This window comes from Cherax quadricarinatus, chromosome 76 (assembly GCF_038502225.1).
Source record: "Cherax quadricarinatus isolate ZL_2023a chromosome 76, ASM3850222v1, whole genome shotgun sequence".
NCBI lineage: Eukaryota > Metazoa > Arthropoda > Malacostraca > Decapoda > Parastacidae > Cherax > Cherax quadricarinatus.
In genome coordinates, this window is record NC_091367.1 from 11165500 (window position 1) to 11187317 (window position 21818).

Here is a 21818-nt window from a genome sequence, read left to right on the forward strand (position 1 = left end):
AGATCAAGCGACAGGTCCGAAGACAATGAAGGTTTGTTATATGCAGAGATTCTAACAGCCAACTGCAGTAGCAAGGGACAGCTGGTCAGGAAAGACAGTTCACTGAGAATAGAAGTTTCAGATATGACAGGGACTGAAGGCAAGAACATGTCAATGGAAGGAAATAAAATGCCTCAGAGGAAGCAGATGGAGACTCAGTGGGAGGAGGAAAGGGCGAGGTCAGTTTTTGTGTACGGGCTCCAAGAAGCCAAGGGGGCCAACTTTGAAGAAATAAAACAGGAGGAGAAAAAAATGATTGAAGGCATCATGAAAACAATAGGGGAGGGCAATATGACCCAGGTGACAAATTTTCAGAGAATTGGGTGGTTTGCGAGTGGAAGGGTACGGCCTGTCAGAGTAACTTTCAAGGAAGAATCAGTTCGAACCAGGATTCTGCAAGAGAAAGCAAGACTGAGGGACAAAGAGGGGTACCAGAGAGTATACCTCGACCGCGACAGAACACAAGAAGAAAGGACTACACTGAAAGAGAGGGTACAGAGACGCAAGGAGGAACGAGAAGCAATGAAAATGAGCAGGACCCAGACACAGGAGGAAGGGCAAACACACCCCACAGAATCTCCCACCAAAAGACTCCACCCGCGACATTCCCAATGCAACTGAGCAACCTATACTACAACCCACTCACTGTTCCCTCTGCCACCAACCCCCATATCACAAACCTCACCCCAACAGCTGTCCCTTATGGGCATTCTGACCCCACCCCCATCAACACAAACCCCACCTACACCACAGCCCCATATAGGCCCCCACCAAGGCTCTCGCTCCCCCAACCCCAATATACTTGCATGACCACAATGATAGAAAAGAAACTAAAGGTTTGGTACACAAACGCGGATGGAATAACGAATAAACATGAGGAGTGGAATGAAAGAATCAGTGAAAAATCCCCAGACATCATAGCAGTCACAGAAACAAAACTCGCTGAGACAATAACAGACACAATCTTCCCAACAGGATATCAGATCCTGAGGAAAGATAGAAGGAGTAGAGGGGGAGGAGGGGTTGCACTGCTCATAAAACACCAATGGGGATTTGAGGAAATGGAAGGCATGGACATGATTGGAGAAAGAGACTACATTGTAGGTACAATTCAGTCCGGAGAACATAAAGTAGTCATTGGAGTGATGTATAACCCACCACAGAACTGCAGGAGGCCAAGAGAGGAGTACGAAGAAAACAACAGGGTGATGGTGGACACACTGGCTGAGGTGGCAAGAAGAGCTCACTCGAGCAGAGCAAAGTTACTGGTAATGGGCGATTTCAACCACAGGGAGATCGACTGGGAAAACCTGGAGCCACATGGGGGTCCCGAAACATGGAGAGCCAAGATGATGGATGTGGTACTTGAAAACCTCATGCATCAACATGTCAGGGACACAACCAGAGAGAGAGGGGAGGATGAGCCAGCAAGATTGGATCTTGTGTTCACCCTGAGCAGTTCAGACATTGAGGACATCACTTACGAGAGGCCCCTTGGAGCTAGCGATCATGTGGTTCTGAGTTTTGACTATATAGTAGAGTTACAAGTGGAGAAGGTAACAGGAACTGAAGGGGACAGGCCAAACTATAAAAGGGGGGACTACACAGGTATGAGAAACTTCCTGCAGGAGGTTCAGTGGGACAGAGAAATGGTAGGAAAATCAGTAAACGAGATGATGGAATATGTGGCAACAAAGTGCAAGGAGGCAGAGGAAAGTTTTGTTCCCAAGGGAAACAGAAATAATAGGAAGACCAAAACGAGTCCTTGGTTTACCCGAAGGTGTAGGGAGGCAAAAACTAAGTGCAACAGAGAATGGAAAAGGTACAGGAGGCATAGGACCCAGGAAAACAAGGAGATTAGTAGAAGAGCCAGAAACGAGTATGCGCAGATAAGGAGGGAGGCCCAGCGACAGTATGAAAACGACATAGCATCGAAAGTCAAATCTGACCCGAAACTGCTGTATAGCCACATTAGGAGGAAGACAACAGTCAAGGACCAGGTGATAAGGCTGAGGAAAGAAGGTGGAGAACTCACAAGAAACGATCAAGAGGTATGTGAGGAGCTCAACACGAGATTTAAGGAAGTATTTACAGTAGAGACAGGAAGGACTCTGGGGGGACAGACCAGATGGGGACACCAACAAGGAATACACCAACAAGTGTTGGACGACATACATACAGATGAGGAGGAGGTGAAGAAACTGCTAAGGGACATCGATACCTCAAAGGCAATGGGACCGGACAACATCTCTCCGTGGGTCCTTAGAGAGGGAGCAGATATGTTGTGCGTACCACTTACCACAATCTTCAACACATCCCTGGAAACTGGGCAACTACCTGAGGTATGGAAGACGGCAAATGTAGTTCCCATTTTCAAAAAAGGAGACAGAAAAGAGGCACTAAACTATAGACCTGTGTCATTGACGTGTATAGTATGCAAAATTATGGAGATTATCAGGAGGAGAGTGGTGGAGCACCTGGAACGGAACAGGAGTATAAATGCCAACCAGCACGGATTCACGGAAGGCAAATCCTGTGTCACAAACCTTCTGGAGTTTTATGATAAAATAACAGAAGTAAGACAAGAGAGAGAGGGGTGGGTTGATTGCATCTTCTTGGACTGCAAGAAGGCCTTTGACACAGTTCCTCACAAGAGATTAGTGCAGAAGCTAGAGCATCAGGCGCATATAACAGGAAGGGCACTGCAATGGATCAGAGAATACCTGACAGGGAGGCAACATCGAGTCATGGTATGTAATGATGTATCACAGTGGGCACCTGTGACGAGCGGGGTCTCACAGGGGTCGGTCCTAGGACCAGTGCTATTTTTGGTATATGTGAACGACATGACGGAAGGGTTAGACTCAGAAGTGTCCCTGTTTGCAGATGATGTGAAGTTAATGAGGAGAATTAAATCTGATGAGGACCAGGCAGGACTTCAAAGAGACCTGGACAGACTGGACACCTGGTCCAGCAAATGGCTTCTCGAATTTAATCCTGCCAAATGCAAAGTCATGAAGATAGGGGAAGGGCACAGAAGACCACAGACAGAGTATAGGCTAGGTGGCCAAAGACTGCAAACCTCACTCAAGGAGAAAGATCTTGGGGTGAGTATAACACCGAGCATGTCTCCGGAAGCACACATCAATCAGATAACTGCTGCAGCATATGGGCGCCTGGCAAACCTGAGAACAGCATTCCGACACCTTAGTAAGGAATCATTCAAGACACTGTACACCGTGTATGTCAGGCCCATACTGGAGTATGCAGCACCTGTTTGGAACCCGCACTTGATAAAGCACGTCAAGAAACTAGAGAAAGTACAAAGGTTTGCAACAAGGTTAGTTCCAGAGCTAAGGGGAATGTCCTATGAAGAAAGATTAAGGGAAATCGGCCTGACGACACTGGAGGACAGGAGGGTCAGGGGAGACATGATAACGACATATAAAATACTGCGTGGAATAGACAAGGTGGACAAGGACAGGATGTTCCAGGGAGGGGACACAGAAACAAGAGGCCACAATTGGAAGTTGAAGACACAAATGAGTCAGAGAGATAGTAGGAAGTATTTCTTCAGTCATAGAGTTGTAAGGCAGTGGAATAGCCTAGAAAATGACGTAGTGGAGGCAGGAACCATACACAGTTTTAAGACGAGGTTTGATAAAGCTCATGGAGCGGGGAGAGAGGGCCTAGTAGCAACCGGTGAAGAGGCGGGGCCAGGAGCTAGGACTCGACCCCTGCAACCACAAATAGGTGAGTACAAATAGGTGAGTACACACACACACACACACACACACACACACACACACGAAAAAAAAAAACTTTCTGCCTATATAACATACTCTGTTAGAAGTGATTAAGGTCCCAGGGCTGAAGTGTTTTCTAATATGTAAAACTGTTTACTCGCATGCCTTTTTAAACTAATTTGTAGGTATCAAATGTCAAAGGTTATATCATTTTGTAGTATGTCTCTTTATAGCAATACCCACTAGCATTATGCTAGAACATACAAGAGAGCACAAAAAGCCAGTAAGCCTACCATAATGTTCCTTGGTTTCTTAGGTGTAATAGGACTTTGCATTTAGTTGTGGTGGTGGCTTATTAGAGAAAATATCTCTTATAACCCATAGTCAAATGATCACACACTAAGTGATCAAGCAACCACTGGTATACTAGTGCCAGATTTATAACATATTATAAATCAAAATGTCACAGTTTTCTAGTATTTTGAACAACAAAGCGCTTTTTGTGGCAATAATACGTACAGTGATAGGCGTAGGAAGAGAGCAGAGAACCTGTACACTCCCACACTAAGAGGTTAAGTTGTGCTGCCAGAGTGGCTAGTTAATGGAGGACCTAATGCTCATCCTATGAGTGATAGCACAAAAAACAGGCTTACAGAGGTCACAATGGGTCTGTGTCTGATCCCCCTTTGGGCACTGTTATATCACTAGAAAGAAATACTAGTCATTATATATTTAATAATTTCTTCACATAGTAAGTTTATTTATTCAGGTATACACAAATACAGTTACATAAAATTATCGTACATAGCAGCATATGTGTAGAGAACCTAGGATAACCCAAAAAAGTCAGACAGAGTGACTTATTTCCATTAGTTGTACAATATACAGTATACAGTATGCAAATACAAGCTCAAAAAATTTAGATTATGCCTAAAAAAAAAAATTGGTCATAACTGTGTTGCAATCACTATAAAACCCATTCACTCATCTAGTTGATGCAAAATGTGGATACAACCTCTCAAGATTTCAGATATCTTATCATTAACAATGAGTGTTCTGCCATATCCTGTAAGGTTTGCATGGAGGTGTCTCTGAAAGGTTGGATGTTTCTGTACTAAGACATAATGCTCCAGTGTACAGCCTCGTCCCTGTCCACACATTTTGCATTTTATGTCACTGATATATCAATACAAACTGTTGCCAAATTAGACACATGTGCAACTCTTGGGTATCTTTATTGAGGAAACGTTTCTCCACACAGTTGCTTCATCAGTCCATACAAAGGAGAAACTTGAAGAACAGGAGGAGAATGAGGTGATCAGTCCCTCAAACTTGAGTCGATGTGGTCAGTCCATCAATCTTGAAAAGAATACGGCATATGAGTGGAGAAGCAGCTTATAAACCGTAGGCAGGAGAGGTGCAGCAGTCGTAGGTGGTGTCACATTTGTCCAATGTGGAAGTAGGTCGTGCCCAAGGGTTAGGCAAGCGAAGAATTCCCAAGTATTAAGATCCCAAGAAGTTGCAGTGTCTGACAGGATTGTTAGGTAAGACACATATGCAACAGTTAGGTATCTTTATTTCGAAACGTTTTGCCTACACAGTAGGCTTCTTCAGTCGAGTACAGAAAAGTTGATAGAAGCAGAAGAGACTTGAAGACGATGTAATCAGTCCATCACCCTTAAAGTTTTGAGGTGGTCAATCCCTCTATCAACTTTTCTGTACTCGACTGAAGAAGCCTACTGTGTAGGCGAAACGTTTCGAAATAAAGATACCTAACTGTTGCACATGTGTCTTACCTAACAACCTGTCGGTATTTTATACCATTTTAATGTTCAATCTGACAGGATTGTAGATGAATGGTTCAGAGAACTGACATGGACAAATGTGACACCACCTACAACTGCTGCACCTCTCCTGCCAACGGTTTATAAGCTGAACATTAAAATGGTATAAAATACCGACAGGTTGTTAGGTAAGACACATATGCAACAGTTAGGTATCTTTATTTCGAAACGTTTCGCCTACACAGTAGGCTTCTTCAGTCGAGTACAGAAAAGTTGATAGAAGCAGAAGATACTTAAAGACGATGTAATCAGTCCATCACCCTTAAAGTTTTGAGGTGGTCAGTCCCTCAGTCTGGAGAAGAGCATTGTTCCATGGTATGAAACAATATTGTTTCATACCATGGAACAATGCTCTTCTCCAGACTGAGGGACTGACCACCTCAAAACTTTAAGGGTGATGGACTGATTACATCGTCTTCAAGTATCTTCTGCTTCTATCAACTTTTCTGTACTCGACTGAAGAAGCCTACTGTGTAGGCGAAACGGTTTATAAGCTGCTTCTCCGCTCATATGCCATATTCTATTCAAGATTGATGGACTGACCACATCGACTCAAGGTTGAGGGACTGATCACCTCATTCTCCTCCTGTTCAAGTTTCTCCTTTGTATGGACTGATGAAGCCACTGTGTGGCAAAACGTTTCCTCAATAAAGATACCCAAGAGTTGCACATGTGTCTAATTTAACATGTCGGTTCTCTGAACCATTCATCTACAATACAAACTGTACTGCCAGAGATACTTAAAACAATAACATAGCCTTAGTCTATCAGTAACCTCTTAAAATCTGTTGACCTTGTTACTTTCTCCATATATATGTTTAACCTGACACATTTCATTATGATGAGCCATGGATCTGCTGGTTCCTATCTGCACTGTTCTATTTTCTTCAAGCTCGTTTGTTAGTTCCTTTCCGACAATGTATCGTAAACTTCTGTTTGAAAAACGAAATTAATACTCATTATCTTTACTTAATGCTTGTTTGGTTAATTCATCAACTTTGTCATGTTCCTGGAGGCCTATGTGAGAGGGAATCCACAAAAGCAAAACAAGTCCTCATTCACGGACTTTGTTCCACCCACGCAGCCCAATTCCACTTATAACCTTCACACAAGACAAATAACATAACATTACTTAGCACGTGTACGTAGACTTGATGGTAGCAGCGATAGACTTAGTAATGATAAAAGGATAGTGTCTACGCCCACACATTAACCATTAGTTGTTTCACTCAGCCGGCACCCTCACCCTCCTTCATTTGCACTCAGTCACACGCCCTGGCCTCTACACAGTAGTCAGAACCAAGTACTCACCACTAGAACTGTGAATCACACACTAAAGTAGACAAAGGTAATGCAGATGACTCACTGTTTACTTTCGCTGCGGCGCCGCCCTGCCCTCTGCTGGCCCCCAACCTAACTATTGCTACTAATAACACTAATGATTATTATTTTATTAACACATTTATTTATTTAAAAATAAAAAAGTTTATAAGAAAATAAGAAAAATTATATAGAGCATATAGAAATTTGTGAAAAGGCTATATCGCTAGCGCACTCAGTTCGCACACTGAGGTCCGGAGTTCGAATCTCCGGTGCGGCTGGATAACATTAGGACGTGTTTCCATAAGACACCTGCTGTCCATGTTCACCCATCAGTATAAAATGGGTACCTGGGAGTTAGTCGACTGGTGTGGGTCGCATCCTGGGACAAAACTGACCTAATTTACCCGATCTGCTCACCATAACAAGCAGCTTTCTATATAGTAGTATGTCATTGATGTCAGCTATGGTCTGTATACCTTCTACGTGTACTTGTAGAAATAAAGATATTATTTATTATTTATTTATTAGTTTTGTTTTTGCTGTTGATGCTGCTATTGGGGATGTTAAAGGCCACCACGACGCAAGCTGTGGTGGCCTGGTCCATGGGAACTCCAGGTTCACAGAGGACGCCAGGCCACAAATATGCGACTCTTGTCGATATTAAAAACGCTTTCGATATTGCAAATAGATAAGCTATTTTGTATTAACTAACTAAAATTGGTATTGATAGTCTCCTTTTATAGTGGACAGTTAGGTATCTCATTATTGTTTCAGGTATATAAAAGTGAAACTAAAGAAATGTAACTTGGCACTCCCCAGGGCGGTGTATCAAGTCCTATACTGTTTAATGTATTAATCAATGCTCTACTTAAATCTCTTCCAGATGCCCCAGGAATATCACAATTAGCTATGCTGATGATATTTCTATGCATATGAAAACCGCATCGTGAAATACAAACTATTCTAAATCATACACAGACAGCCTGTGTTAATCTTGGCTTTTTAATTTCTGCAGAAAATTATTATAATCAAAAAGAAGCGCTAAGCCACAAGGACTATACAGTTTCTGCAGAAAAGACCAAAGTGTAAGTAAGCAAGCAAGTTTATTTAGGCACAGGTATACACAATTAAAATCATTATATATACTGTAAATTACTTAGGATAATCCAAAAGGAGTCAAAGTGACTTATTTCTAGATGTCCGGTAGCTCAGTAGCCCGCTCACTCAGCTTACCACATTAAGGTCCGTGGTTCCATCTCTGGTACGGATGAAAACATTGGGGACGTGTTTCTTTAAGACACCTGCCGTCCCTGTTCACCTAGTAATAAATAGGTACCTGGGTGTTAGCCGACTGGTGTGGGTCACATCCTGAGGACACAACTAATTAATTTGCCCGAAATACTCTGCATAACAAGAGCTTTCCATATACATAGTATGTCACTGATGTCAGTTAGATCTGTATACGTTGTACTTGTAGAAATAAGGATTAAGAACATAAGAAAGAAGGAACACTGCTGCAGGCCTACTGACCCATGCGAAGCAGGTCCATGTCCCCCCGGCTTAGCCCAATGACCCACCTAGTCAGGTCACTTCCACTTAAGGAAGGAGCACGGCATCAGATCTAGTAGCACAAGCTAGTCAGGTCCAACTCACACCCACCCATACCCACTCATGTATTTATCCAACCTATTTTTAAAACTACACAACGTTTTAGCCTCTATAACTGTACTTTGGGAGTTTGTTCCACTCATCCACAATGTGGAAAATTGCATTTATCTGAATGCATCATTATGTACATAACAGTAAATGAACATAGATAATTATTATTTATCAGTTAGACAAGTAGGAATTTGGGACACCTAGGTCGCAAAAAATGTCCCCCTTCGATACCTACCACTGTCATATCCACAAGTTGCTCTGGACCTATTAATTAAATGAAATATACATCACCAGGAATGCTGGTAAATATATAAATTTGTGGACTGTATATTAAAATTAAAAAAGGATTATAGTATATACACACATTTATATAACAGAAGGAGAATATATCTTAATCATAACACTCACCAATTTGACTGGAGATTAAGTTGTATCATACTCAGAAAACCTCACTGTCTATACATGAAAATAACAACTGGCCAGAGTTATAACATAACAGACTTATCTGAGGTTCCTGGAGCTGTCTTGTCCAGTCGCCTGATATCTCAAGTTATGCAGGATGCACATCCAACAATTTCGCCTCCTATTGGAGAGGTTTCTGCCCAATTTTAACCTCTAGAGCACGAAAAATTCTTCCCATTATTCACAACGTGTTATTCAGTTCAAACAAAATGGCGACTGTCCTCTTTTTAAAAATACACTTTTATTAAATACAATATAGGGCATCTCTTTACCTATAAATTACCGTATTTCCGGAAAATATACAGTATAAACCATACCCCCGGCCGGGATTGAACCCGCGGTCATAGAGTCTCAAAACTCTATGACCGCGGGTTCAATCCCGGCCGGGGGTATGGTTTATTTGCAATCGTGTCATTACGATTTCTTAAGTCAAATATACAGTATTTTCCACACACAACTCTATTACCAAACCAGTGCTTTCCTATATCCTTCCTGAATCTGATTTTTTTCAACTTGAAACCATTGCTGCGAGTCCTGTCTTGGCTGGAAATTTTCAGCACGCTATTTACATCCCCTTTATTTATTCCTGTTTTCCATTTATACACCTCGATCATATCCCCCCTAATTCTACGCCTTTCTAGAGAGTGCAGAGTCAGGGCCCTCAGTCTATCCTCAAAGGGAAGATTACTGATACATGGGATCAACTTTGTCATCCTCCTCTGTATGTCTTCCAGTGCATTTATATCCATTCTGTAATACGGTGACCAGAACTGTGCAGCATAATCTAAATGAGGCCTAACCAAGGATATAGAGTTGAAGAACGCCGGGTCACCATCTGGAGAAGACCCGGGCCGGAAGTACCGGCAAATCTCTAATGAAGAATTGAAGAACAACCTGAGGACTTCTATTATTTATACTATTTGATATGAAGCCAAGGATTCTATTAGCGTTACTGCGAACACTAATACACTGTTGTCTTGGTTTCAGATTACTGCCAACCAGAACTCCTAAATCCTTTTCGCAATCAGTAGTATTAAGATCTACATTATTTAGTTTATATGTGGAATGGTTATTTTCCTGTCCAACATATAGAACTTTGCATTTGTCTATGTTAAACTGCATCTGCCACTTCTCCGACCACTGCATCAGTCTATTCACATCATCCTGGAGTGCTCTAGTGTCCTCATTAGAATTAATTGGACGGCCTATTTTGGTGTCATCAGAAAATTTGTTTATGTCGCTATTTATTCCCTCATCTATGTCGTTTATTATTATTATTATTATTATTATTATTATTATTATTATTATTATTATTATTATTATTATTATTATTATTATTATTATTATTATTATTTTTATTATTATTGGGGTCCTTAAATTCATTTGTAACCGTAAAAGTGGATCATCAAAATTACAAGTTACTTGCAGAACTACTGATTATGTGTCCCGTAAATTTCTAGGTACATACTGCTGCTTCACGTACACTAATAGTTATGAATAAAATTAACCAACAATGTAAGGATAGACTTAAAAGATCTCATAACGTTGCCCAGCGGTGAGAGTAGCGACTATCATTGCTGAGGTCCAGGTAATAAACCCTAGGCATTAACATAAAAAAATTTAGGATCAGGCTCTGATCCACCAGGAGGCCTGGTCACAGACCGGGCCACGGGGGCGTTGACCCCCGGAATTCTCTCCAGGTAAACTCCAGGTAATCCAGAATATGATGCAAATGTTAGAACTGCAAAAATTATGCAATTAGAATACATAAGATTATTTTAGTCCTGCAACACAGTAGAATCATTGAAAGACTCGAAAAAAAACACAAAATGAAACCCTAAAAATTATTCTAGGCTGTCCAATAACTGCCAAAATGAAATTATGGGGAAATAATTAGATATACCTTGTGTTGCTGATAGAATATGTGGTTAGGTTAGATAATGTTTGTCAGGAAACAGGTCAATTGTTTCCTGACATATGATGTCCCACAGCTGAAGCTTTTCGTTATTTGATCGAGGCCTTCCGCTGGCTTACCGATCCACCCTTTTAAAAATTATGGTTATGATTATAATTTTTTTATGGTGTGGAATGTGAAATCAATGTCATGATAGGACTGAAGCTGCTGAGTGATCAAAACAATAATGTCTCTAATGAATTCCTAGAACATATAATTCATGGGATAAGCGAATCAAGATGGATTCAAATAACAGCCACACACATAAATATGTTAGGTAAGACACATATGCAACAGTTAGACAACTTTACGTTTCGCCTACTGTGTAGGCGAAACGTTTCGGAATAAAGTTGTCTAACTGTTGCATATGTGTCTTACCTAACAACCTGTCGGTATTGTATACCATTTTGATGTTCACACATAAATATGTTTGGACTACATGAAGTGTGTCATGTTAGGAAGCAACATTTCCCGCCACCTGGCAGATAACTTCTGATGTCACTATGCCCACTTATCCCCCATCATAAAATGACTAGTTTCTTACTAGTGATGTAACAATGCCCGTTGGGGGTCTAACAAAGATCCATTGTGATCTCAGTTATCCTGATTTTTGCGCTACCGCTCACAGGATGAGTGTGGACTACACAATAATTATAATCATAATCATAATCTTTATTTCTACAAGTACATGTACAAGGTATACAGTCCTAGCTGATATCAATGACATACTACTGTATAGAAAGCCGCTTATTATGCAGAACATTTCGGGCATATTAGGTCAGTTTTGTCCCAGGATGCGACCCACATCAGTCAATTGGCCAGGGTAAATGCAGAAGTATATTCCCACACCAATACTCTCCACTATTCATGGGTATAATGTGACCCCGTCATGGCGGCTGGCAATAATGTGTGCAGTGATGGGTATAAAATGCGTATTTTAGTTTATTATCTTTATTATGTACCCCATACTCATCTTATAGAATGAGAGCAGAAAACCTGCCCACTCGCACAGACAAGTGTCCTCATTCAACGATTTTGTTCCACCACACAGCCCCATTCCAATTACAACCTTTACTTAAGATAAATGACATGACAGTACTTAAAACGTGTGCGTAGATTTGATGGTAGCAGTGATAGGGTTAGTAATAAAAAGGGCTGTGACGAAATGGTGTCCCGTGGCCTAGGAGGCAACGCTCTCGCTTCACAGGCTGTGTCCGTGGTTCGATCCCCGGCAAGGGTGAATACATTGGGCGTGTTTCCTTACACCTGATATCCCGTTCACCTAGCAAGCAGGTACCTAGGTGTTAGTCGACCGGTGTGTGTCGCATCCTGGGGAACAAGATTGAGGACCCCAATGGAAATAAGACATAGTCCCTCGATGACGAACTGCCTGGGTGGCTAACCCTCCGGGGTTAAAAATCCAAACAAAATCTTACACCCACGGCGGCCACACATTAAAGTAGTTGACTCACTCAGCCATACACCCTGACCAGTAAGGCAGGCATATTTATGCTCACTGACATGGGTGTTTAAGTTTGTTATTATTATTATTGTAATTTTTATTTATTTTATAAGAATCTTGTGTCAACAATTTAGAATATGGAAGCACAAGATCATTCAGCTCCCTCTAAAACGAATAATCACACTTCCATGCACATATTTGCATTAATAATTCATTACAATTGTGACCAGATATAAACATGTGAATAGTTCACTACCATGTAACTTGTTCAGCTATCAAAACTTTGTGGTCCAGTCCCTGGACCCATTATGTACCTCTTTTGACTACCGCCCACAGTATGGGTATGGGGTGCATAATAAACATATTAAACTAAAATGCACACTAACTACTCATATGCAAGTTAAAAATAATTTATAATAATTTTTTTAATGTAAATATGCACTGAGTAAAACGAGAAATAAAACCCCAGTGTTCGAAATTTTCTCAAATTACTTGATAGTTGCCAACTTAGAAGTTTATGTGCTAGATTCAGCGCTTTCTGCTAATCTTTAACGCATTTTTTGTAAATTGCGCACGCTGTATAGTCCTTGAGGCTTAGCGCTTCTTTTTGATTATAATAATAATAATAATAATGTAAATTGCGCAATGGTGCTCTCTCTCTCTCTCTCTCTCTCTCTCTATATATATATATATATATATATATATATATATATATATATATATATATATATATATATATATACATATATATATATATATATATATATATATATATATATATATATATATATATATATATATATATATATATATATATACATATATATATATATATATATATATATATATCTAGATATATATATATAGATATATATATATATATATATATATATATATATATATATATATATATATATATATAGACCTGGAGATTACCTGGAGAGAGTTCCGGGGGTCAACGCCCCCGCGGCCCGGTCTGTGACCAGGCCTCCTGGTGGATCAGAGCCTGATCAACCAGGCTGTTGCTGCTGGCTGCACGCAAACCAACGTACGAGCCACAGCCCGGCTGGTCAGGAACCGACTTTAGGTGCTTGTCCAGTGCCAGCTTGAAGACTGCCAGGGGTCTGTTGGTAATCCCCCTTATGTATGCTGGTAGGCAGTTGAACAGTCTCGGGCCCCTGACACTTATTGTATGGTCTCTTAACGTGCTAGCGACACCCCTGCTTTTCATTGGGGGGGGGGGATGTTGCATCGTCTGCCAAGTCTTTTGCTTTCGTAGTGAGTGATTTTCGTGTGCAAGTTCGGTACTAGTCCCTCTAGGATTTTCCAGGTGTATATAATCATGTATCTCTCCCGCCTGCGTTTTAGGAACCTCAAGCGCTCCCAGTAATTGAGGTGTTTTATCTCCGTTATGCGCGCCGTGAAGGTTCTCTGTACATTTTCTAGGTCAGCAATTTCACCTGCCTTGAAAGGTGCTGTTAGTGTGCAGCAATATTCCAGCCTAGATAGAATATATTTTTTTTTTTTACTAAATTTAGCTCTTCTTTGCAATATAACGATTTTTGAAAACTCACTATTTATAAAATAAAAAGAGCCTAAAAATAAAAAAGGAAAACAATAAAAAACTAGTCTTTTGACTATCACCCACAGGATGGGTATGGGTGCATAATATAGTAAATTACTGTATTATGCGCCTATACCCATCCTGTGGATGATAATCAAAAGATTCTAGAGGCAAGTGATGGATCTAGGGACTGCTCGCAAAGTTTGATAGCTTAAAGTTACAGTGGTAAAGAATTATTTTCATATCTATATCTGGATACAGTCGTAATATAGACATGAATTAGGTCACATAAGTTGCAAAAAATATTATCTTTTTTTTTTTTAGCAAGGTATGCTTGTAACAAAAACAAATTATTCTTGCTCCTAGTTACCCTGACAGTTTTCAGTATGAGCAAGAAATATATACATTCAATGGAAATAAGTCACTCTGTCTGACTTTTTTGGGTTATCCCAGGTTCTCTACACATATGCTGCTATGTATGATAATTCTATGTAACTGTATTTGTGTATACCTGAATAAACTTACTTACTATATTCAGAGCCCAGTGACTCAGGGAATCAGATTGAAAACTGGTAAATGAAAATATGAGATTACAATATGTTTTTGTAAGTATTTCAAATGTTCAGAGACACTGAAAGACACAAGAAAGCTGATGAACCATTAGGCACACAGACAAAGAATAATAATAATAAATTCGCTGGTCGTTACTAGGTTCACTTTCAAAGCTCTAAGAGCTTTATGTATGTGTACTTATGTGTGTGCGTGCGTGTGTACTCACCTATTTGTGTGTGTGTGTACTTACCTATTTGTGTGTGGGTGTGTGTGTACTTACCTATTTGTGTGTGTACTTACCTATTTGTGTGTGTACTTACCTATTTGTGTGTGTCTACTTACCTATTTGTGTGTGTGTACTTACCTATTTGTTTGTGTGTGTACTTACCTATTTGTGTGTGTGTACCTACCTATTTGTGTGTGTGTACTTACCTATTTGTGTGTGTGTGTACTTACCTATTTGTTTGTGTGTGTACTTACCTATTTGTGTGTGTGTACTTACCTATTTGTGTGTGTGTGTGTGTGTACTTACCTATTTGTTTGTGTGTGTACTTACCTATTTGTGTGTGTGTACTTACCTATTTGTGTGTGGGTGTGTGTGTACTTACCTATTTGTGTGTGGGTGTGTGTGTACTTACCTATTTTTGTGTACTTACCTATTTTTGTGTGTGTACTTACCTATTTGTTTGTGTGTGTGTACCTACCTATTTGTGTGTGTGTACTTACCTATTTGTGTGTGTACTCACCTATTTGTGTGCGTGTGTGTACTCACCTATTTGTGTGCGTGTGTGTGTGTACTCACCTATTTGTGTGCGTGTGTGTGTGCGTGTACTCACCTATTTGTAGTTATAGGGGTCGATTCAGAGCTCCTGGCTCCGCCTCTTCACTGGTCGCTACTAGGTCACTTTTCTGGATCCATGATCTTTGTCATACCTCTTCTTAAAGCTATGTAGGGATCCTGCCTCCACTACATCACTGTGTGTGTTTACTCATCCATTTGTGGTTGCAGGGGGTTGAGTGTGTGCCATTTTCATAAACTTACTGTATCTTGAAGCAACTGGAAGGAAGTCACAACAAGGAATTGGTACACACACTAAGATAGGATAATGCCACTTTGCCTGACTTTTTTTTGGGTTATCCTAGGAAATTTACACATAAGCTGCTATGTATGATAATTAATGTGACTGTAAGATAAGTTTTCGTTCGGATTTTTAACCCCGGAGGGTTAGCCACCCAGGATAACCCAAGAAAGTCAGTGCGTCATCGAGGACTGTCTAACTTATTTCCATTGGGGTCCTTAATCTTGTCCCCCAGGATGTGACCCACACCAGTCGACTAACACCCAGGTACCTATTTGCTGCTAGGTGAACAGGACATGTGTAACGAAACGTGTCGAAATGTTTCCACCCGCCGGGCCCTCCGTGTGTGAAGCGGGAGCTTTAGCCACCAGGCCACCGGGCCACTGTATTTATGTGTACCTGGGGGTGGATTAACCATTAATCAAAATAATCATGAGCCTAGGATATCAAGAGAAGGGGGGTACCACAGAATCTTTCCACTGCCGGATTTATCATGGACCATATGGTACAAAACTGCAAATGGTGCAGCTGAATAACTCAACTCACACACTGAGGTCCGGAGTTTGAATCCCCGGTACGGCTGGAAAACATTATTAGGGACGTGTTTCTATAACACACCTTCTGTCCATGTTCACCCATCAATAAAATGGGTACCTGGGTGTTAGTTGGCTGGTGTGGGTCGCATCCTGGGACAAAACTGCCCTAATTTGCCCAAAATGCTCTGTATAACAAGCGGCTTTCTACATAGTAGTGTATCATTGATGTCAGCTAGGACTGTACACCTTGTACATGTACTTGTATAAATAAAGATATTATTGTTATTATTATTATTACTTAACTTACTAATGAGAGATAGTACCCACAGTCAGTGGCCAGGCTTCAAACACCTTTTATTGTACAGCAATAAAGGAATGGAACAGACTGCCCGCACATGTCAAAGCCAGTCATAGCATGAACCAGTTCAAGAAGAGTGCCAAAAGGTGTCTGATGAATGTAGCTACAGAAAGGGAGGGGAATGATTTTCTATTTTTTAGCTAACATACGTGTAAATTTTACCTTATTCCTAGTAATGACCCTCGTATTGTAGATAGTCTTATTAATGACCTTGGTGTAGTAGATAGTCTTTTTAGTATGATAATAAGATGTTATCTTCATTGTACCTGGAGTTTACCTGGAGAGAGTTTCGGGGGTCAACGCCCCCGCGGCCCGGTCTGTGACCAGGCCTCCTGGTGGATCAGAGCCTGATCAACCAGGCTGTTGCTGCTGGCTGCACGCAAACCAACGTACGAGCCACAGCCCGGCTGATCAGGAACTGACTTTAGGTGCTTGTCCAGTGCCAGCTTGAAGACTGCCAGGGGTCTGTTGGTAATCCCCTTATGTGTGCTGGGAGGCAGTTGAACAGTCTCGGGCCCCTGACACTTATTGTATGGTCTCTTAACGTGCTAGTGACACCCCTGCTTTTCATTGGGGGGATGGTGCATCGTCTGCCAAGTCTTTTGCTTTCGTAGTGAGTGATTTTCGTGTGCAAGTTCGGTACTAGTCCCTCTAGGATTTTCCAGGTGTATATAATCATGTATCTCTCCCTCCTGCGTTCCAGGGAATACAGGTTTAGGAACCTCAAGCGCTCCCAGTAATTGAGGTGTTTTATCTCCGTTATGCGCGCCGTGAAAGTTCTCTGTACATTTTCTAGGTCGGCAATTTCACCTGCCTTGAAAGGTGCTGTTAGTGTGCAGCAATATTCCAGCCTAGATAGAACACGTGACCTGAAGAGTGTCATCATGGGCTTGGCCTCCCTAGTTTTGAAGGTTCTCATTATCCATCCTGTCATTTTTCTAGCAGATGCGATTGATACAATGTTATGGTCCTTGAAGGTGAGATCCTCCGACATAATCACTCCCAGGTCTTTGACGTTGGTGTTTCGCTCTATTTTGTGGCCAGAATTTGTTTTGTACTCTGATGAAGATTTAATTTCCTCATGTTTACCATATCTGAGTAATTGAAATTTCTCATCGTTGAACTTCATATTGTTTTCTGCAGTCCACTGAAAGATTTGGTTGATGTCCGCCTGGAGCCTTGCAGTGTCTGCAATGGAAGACACTGTCATGCAGATTCGGGTGTCATCTGCAAAGGAAGACACGGTGCTGTGGCTGACATCCTTGTCTATGTCAGATATGAGGATGAGGAACAAGATGGGAGCGAGTACTGTACCTTGTGGAACAGAGCTTTTCACCGTAGCTGCCTCGGACTTTACTCTGTTGACTACTACTCTCTGTGTTCTGTTAGTGAGGAAATTATAGATCCATCGACCGACTTTTCCTGTTATTCCTTTAGCACGCATTTTGTGCGCTATTACGCCATGGTCACACTTGTCGAAGGCTTTTGCAAAGTCTGTATATATTACATCTGCATTCTTTTTGTCTTCTAGTGCATTTAGGACCTTGTCGTAGTGATCCAATAGTTGAGACAGACAGGAGCGACCTGTTCTAAACCCATGTTGCCCTGGGTTGTGTAACTGATGGGTTTCTAGATGGGTGGTGATCTTGCTTCTTAGGACCCTTTCAAAGATTTTTATGGTATGGGATGTTAGTAGAATAATAAGAAAATATTATAACCTTTATATTATAATAATAAGGTAAAAGGACCCCAATGGAAATAAGTCACTCTGTCTGACTTTTTTGGGTTATCCTAGGTTCTCTACACACATGCTGCTATGTATGACAATTCTATGTAACTGTACTTGTGTATACCTGAATAAACTTACTTGCTTATTGAAATTTAGCGGAACTACATTAATCGCCAACACATCGACAAGAGCAATGCATCGCAGTGGTATTTTGTACCATTTGTATATAATTTTGTAAATTTAGCTTTGGTGCTTTCTTTTTAACTTTTAATCACAAAAGTTTAGCGGTTTTTAAGCGACTTAGGCAACAGTATAATTGGTAACTCTAAGTTAGACTTCCACTTGGCAACAGTGAAGACAGCGAGACGCATGCGGTATACAGCGTCTCATATATTTAAGTATTTGTTGTAAATTCTTTATTTAACTAGTTTTTTCTGTAGGGTGGGCATATACGAAGGTGTGTTTACAAGTGTATTTGATAGTTTAATACATTATCTTAGAGTTTGTGTTTAGAACTAGCATGCATTTTCTTGATGCTGAGAAGCTTTTGATCCAAGGATATTTAAGATGCTTTGCTCTTCCTCTGAGCATCCCTAATTAACCCCCATTTTTCATGAGATGTCGCTTGATGCTGGTGTGGTGGAGGGAGGATCTTGATCCAAGGATGATAAACCTTGTCTCTTGGACCGAACCTAAAATACCTTGCAGGTTATTGTTAAACATAAACAAAAACTTTATAAAATGGAGTCCAGGATGCATATGACTGGAGTAATTGTAATGCATAAATTACTTAAAGCTCCTTGTTATGCAGAATATAGCAATATCGTCGCAAGCTTCCGAAATTAATGTAATTGTGCAGGAAGCACACTTAACTGTTGTGGAAATTGTTTATCGACATAGAGCTATACTAACTATAGATGTATACATATATATATACACTGTTCTCTGACCCTCTCAGCTCCCTCTCCTTCCTTCACTGTTTCTGCCTCAATGAAAATAAGTCACTCTCTGACTTCCTTGGGTTACCTAGGCTCTCTACACATATGCTACTATGTATGATAATCAGTAACTGTATTTGTGTATACCTCAGTAAACTTACTAACCTTTCTCTCATGGTCTCCTTCAGCCGGAGGATTAGCCACTCAGGATAGCCCAAAAAAGTCAGTGCATCACTGAGGAATCTGTCTTATTTCTATTGGGGTCCTTCAATCTTATCCCTCAGGATGTAGCCCACACCAGTCGACTAACACCCAGGTACCTACTTCCTTGCTAGGTGAACAGGGACAGCAGGTGTAAGGAAACATGCCCAATTTTTTCCACACTTACTGGGGATCAAACCACAGACACTTGGTGTGTGAGGCGAGAGCATTGCCTACCAGGCCATGGGACTTCCTCTTTCAGTTTTAGGGGTCTGTCTTTTGCTGAGTTAGTCCTATATACCTGTTCTCTGGCCTGTTCCCTGGCTTTGTTACATACTGCCACCAATTCCTCATGGAGGGAATTCAACTGCCTTTCTAAAGCCTCTCATTCCTCCTTCCATAGTTTGTCTTCAGTCTTACCATTTTCCTTTCCAGGAAGGAAATGTGATTTTATCCAAGGCACTGTTCTGGCACCTCTGCTGTTTCTCATCTTCATAGCAGACATACTATGTACTTGTACTATGTACTTGTATCATCATTTGCAGATGACACTAAAATAAGCATGAAAGTCAGTATGGTAGAGGACACTGAAAAAGTACAGAAAGACATAAACAGGGTTTTCCAGTGGGCAGTGGAGAACATGATGTTCAGTGGTGATAAGTTCCAGCTGCTTAGGTATGGAAAGAATGAAGAACTCAAAAGGAGCACTATATACAAAACTCAAGAGAGGTCACCAAATAGAACGTAAGGAACATGTAAAAGACCCAGGAATAATTATGTCAGCGGACCTTTCTTTTAAAGACCATAACAAGACAAAGATCACGACAGCCAGGAAGATGATGGGGTGGGTATTGAGAACTTTCAAAACAAGGGAAATATTGCCGATGGTGACACTCTTTAAATCGCTAGTGCTCCCTCACTTAGTATATTGCTCAGTGCTGATGGCCCCGTTAAAGGCAGGAGAAATATCGGAGCTGGAACAAATGCAGAGATCGTTTACGGCTCACATTGAGCCAGTAAAGCACCTAAACTACTGGGAGCGCCTGCAGGTCTTGAACATGTACTCATTGGAGCGGAGGAGAGAGAGGTACATGGAAGGTACTCGAGGGCTTGGTCCCAAATCTGCAGACTGCCATAACAACATGCTGGAGTGAGAGATATGGGAGGAAGTGTAAAATAAACCCAGTGAGGAGCAGGAGTGCAGTGGGGACAATAAGGGAACACTGTATCAACATCCGGGGTCCCAGAAGCTATCAGAAACACTGCTGGAACAAGTGTAGAAGCTTTCAAGAGGAAACTGGACAAGTATCTTCACCACGTGCCAGATCAGCCAGGCTGTGATGGATATGTGGGGCAGTTGGCCTCCAGCAGCAACAGCCTGGTTGACCAGGCAAGCACCAGACTAGCCTGGCCCATGGCCGGGCTCAGAGAGTAGATAAACTTGAGAAACTTTTCAAAGGTATATCAAAGGTAGTTTCTTTCATGAGAATTGAGCTTTTACCACAAACTTTTTCTATCATTTGGGTCTTCGGGCTATCTGTCATCATTCGCAGGTAGTTGTACATGTACTTACTCCATTTACAGCACATTTTGATCAAGTACCTGTTGATAACACCATAGCTTTTAAGTAGAAATTACAGTAACAGGCTTTTGGTCCTTTGTTATAGTTCATAACTCCTTGTTTTTTCAGATATAGTATATCTGTTTGTTACAAGCTAGCATTCAAAATCAGGGTCACACTGCAGAGAAAATCCCCTGTAGTTTAACACATCTTGAAGATGGTTAAGAATAAAAAGATGAAGGGCATGTCTCTCCAGGTGGCCAAGTAAGTGAAAAGCTGGAATTATTTATTATGGTTCTACCTTATACTGCATGGAACATGCTTGCCTGGTTTTTATGTTTAATTGCTTCCTTTGTTTTAGGGGAGGTGCTGTGATTCTGATTAAGGTCTCTTGATCCAGGAAGTAAGAGCTGATCTTTACTTCTTGGATTAAAACTGATTGCTTCTTATTCTCACTTCCCAGGTTTGATGCTTCCCAATAATAATAATAATAATAATAATAATAATAATAATAATAATGGATATGTGGGTCAGCAGGCCACCAGCAGCAACAGCCTGGTACACCAAGCAAGCACCAGATGAGCCTAGCCCATGACCGGGCTCTGGGAATAGAAAAATTCGAAACTCATCAAAGTTATAATAATTATCCCACATATATGCCAATTTGGATCATGTATGTTACATATGTATATGTGCTTTGCAAGGCAGATGATTCTTAGCTTACTCTTTTGTTGTCAACAATACTGTATTGGAGCAGCCACCACCCTATTCTCTTTGCCCTCTTCTATTTCCATGAACATTTTTGAACTAT

At 41.0% G+C, this 21818-nt stretch overlaps 2 protein-coding genes across 8 annotated transcripts in view; one reads left to right on the forward strand and one right to left on the reverse strand.

Moving 5' to 3' along the window:
- Positions 1–7038, reverse strand: part of LOC128703578 (uncharacterized) — a 33825-nt gene extending 26787 nt beyond the window's left edge. The window contains exon 1 of one of the 3 annotated variants that reach the window (XM_053798272.2): positions 6996–7038. The gene's annotated coding sequence lies outside the window, so the exon portion shown is untranslated. Of the gene's footprint in view, positions 1–6761; positions 6827–6940 lie in introns of those variants that run through there. The other 2 variants (XM_053798273.2, XM_053798275.2) reach the window with 2 other exon arrangements.
- An 11554-nt stretch (positions 7039–18592) lies between these two features.
- LOC128703579 (RNA-binding protein 34) overlaps positions 18593–21818 on the forward strand; it is a 41798-nt gene continuing 38572 nt past the window's right edge. The window contains exons 1-2 of one of the 5 annotated variants that reach the window (XM_053798277.2): positions 18593–18705; positions 21137–21271. In XM_053798277.2, the coding sequence (XP_053654252.2) occupies positions 21225–21271 (47 nt within the window). In that variant the 5' untranslated portion in view covers positions 18593–18705; positions 21137–21224. Of the gene's footprint in view, positions 18765–21136; positions 21272–21818 lie in introns of all 5 variants that reach the window. The other 4 variants (XM_053798276.2, XM_053798279.2, XM_053798278.2 and 1 more) reach the window with 4 other exon arrangements.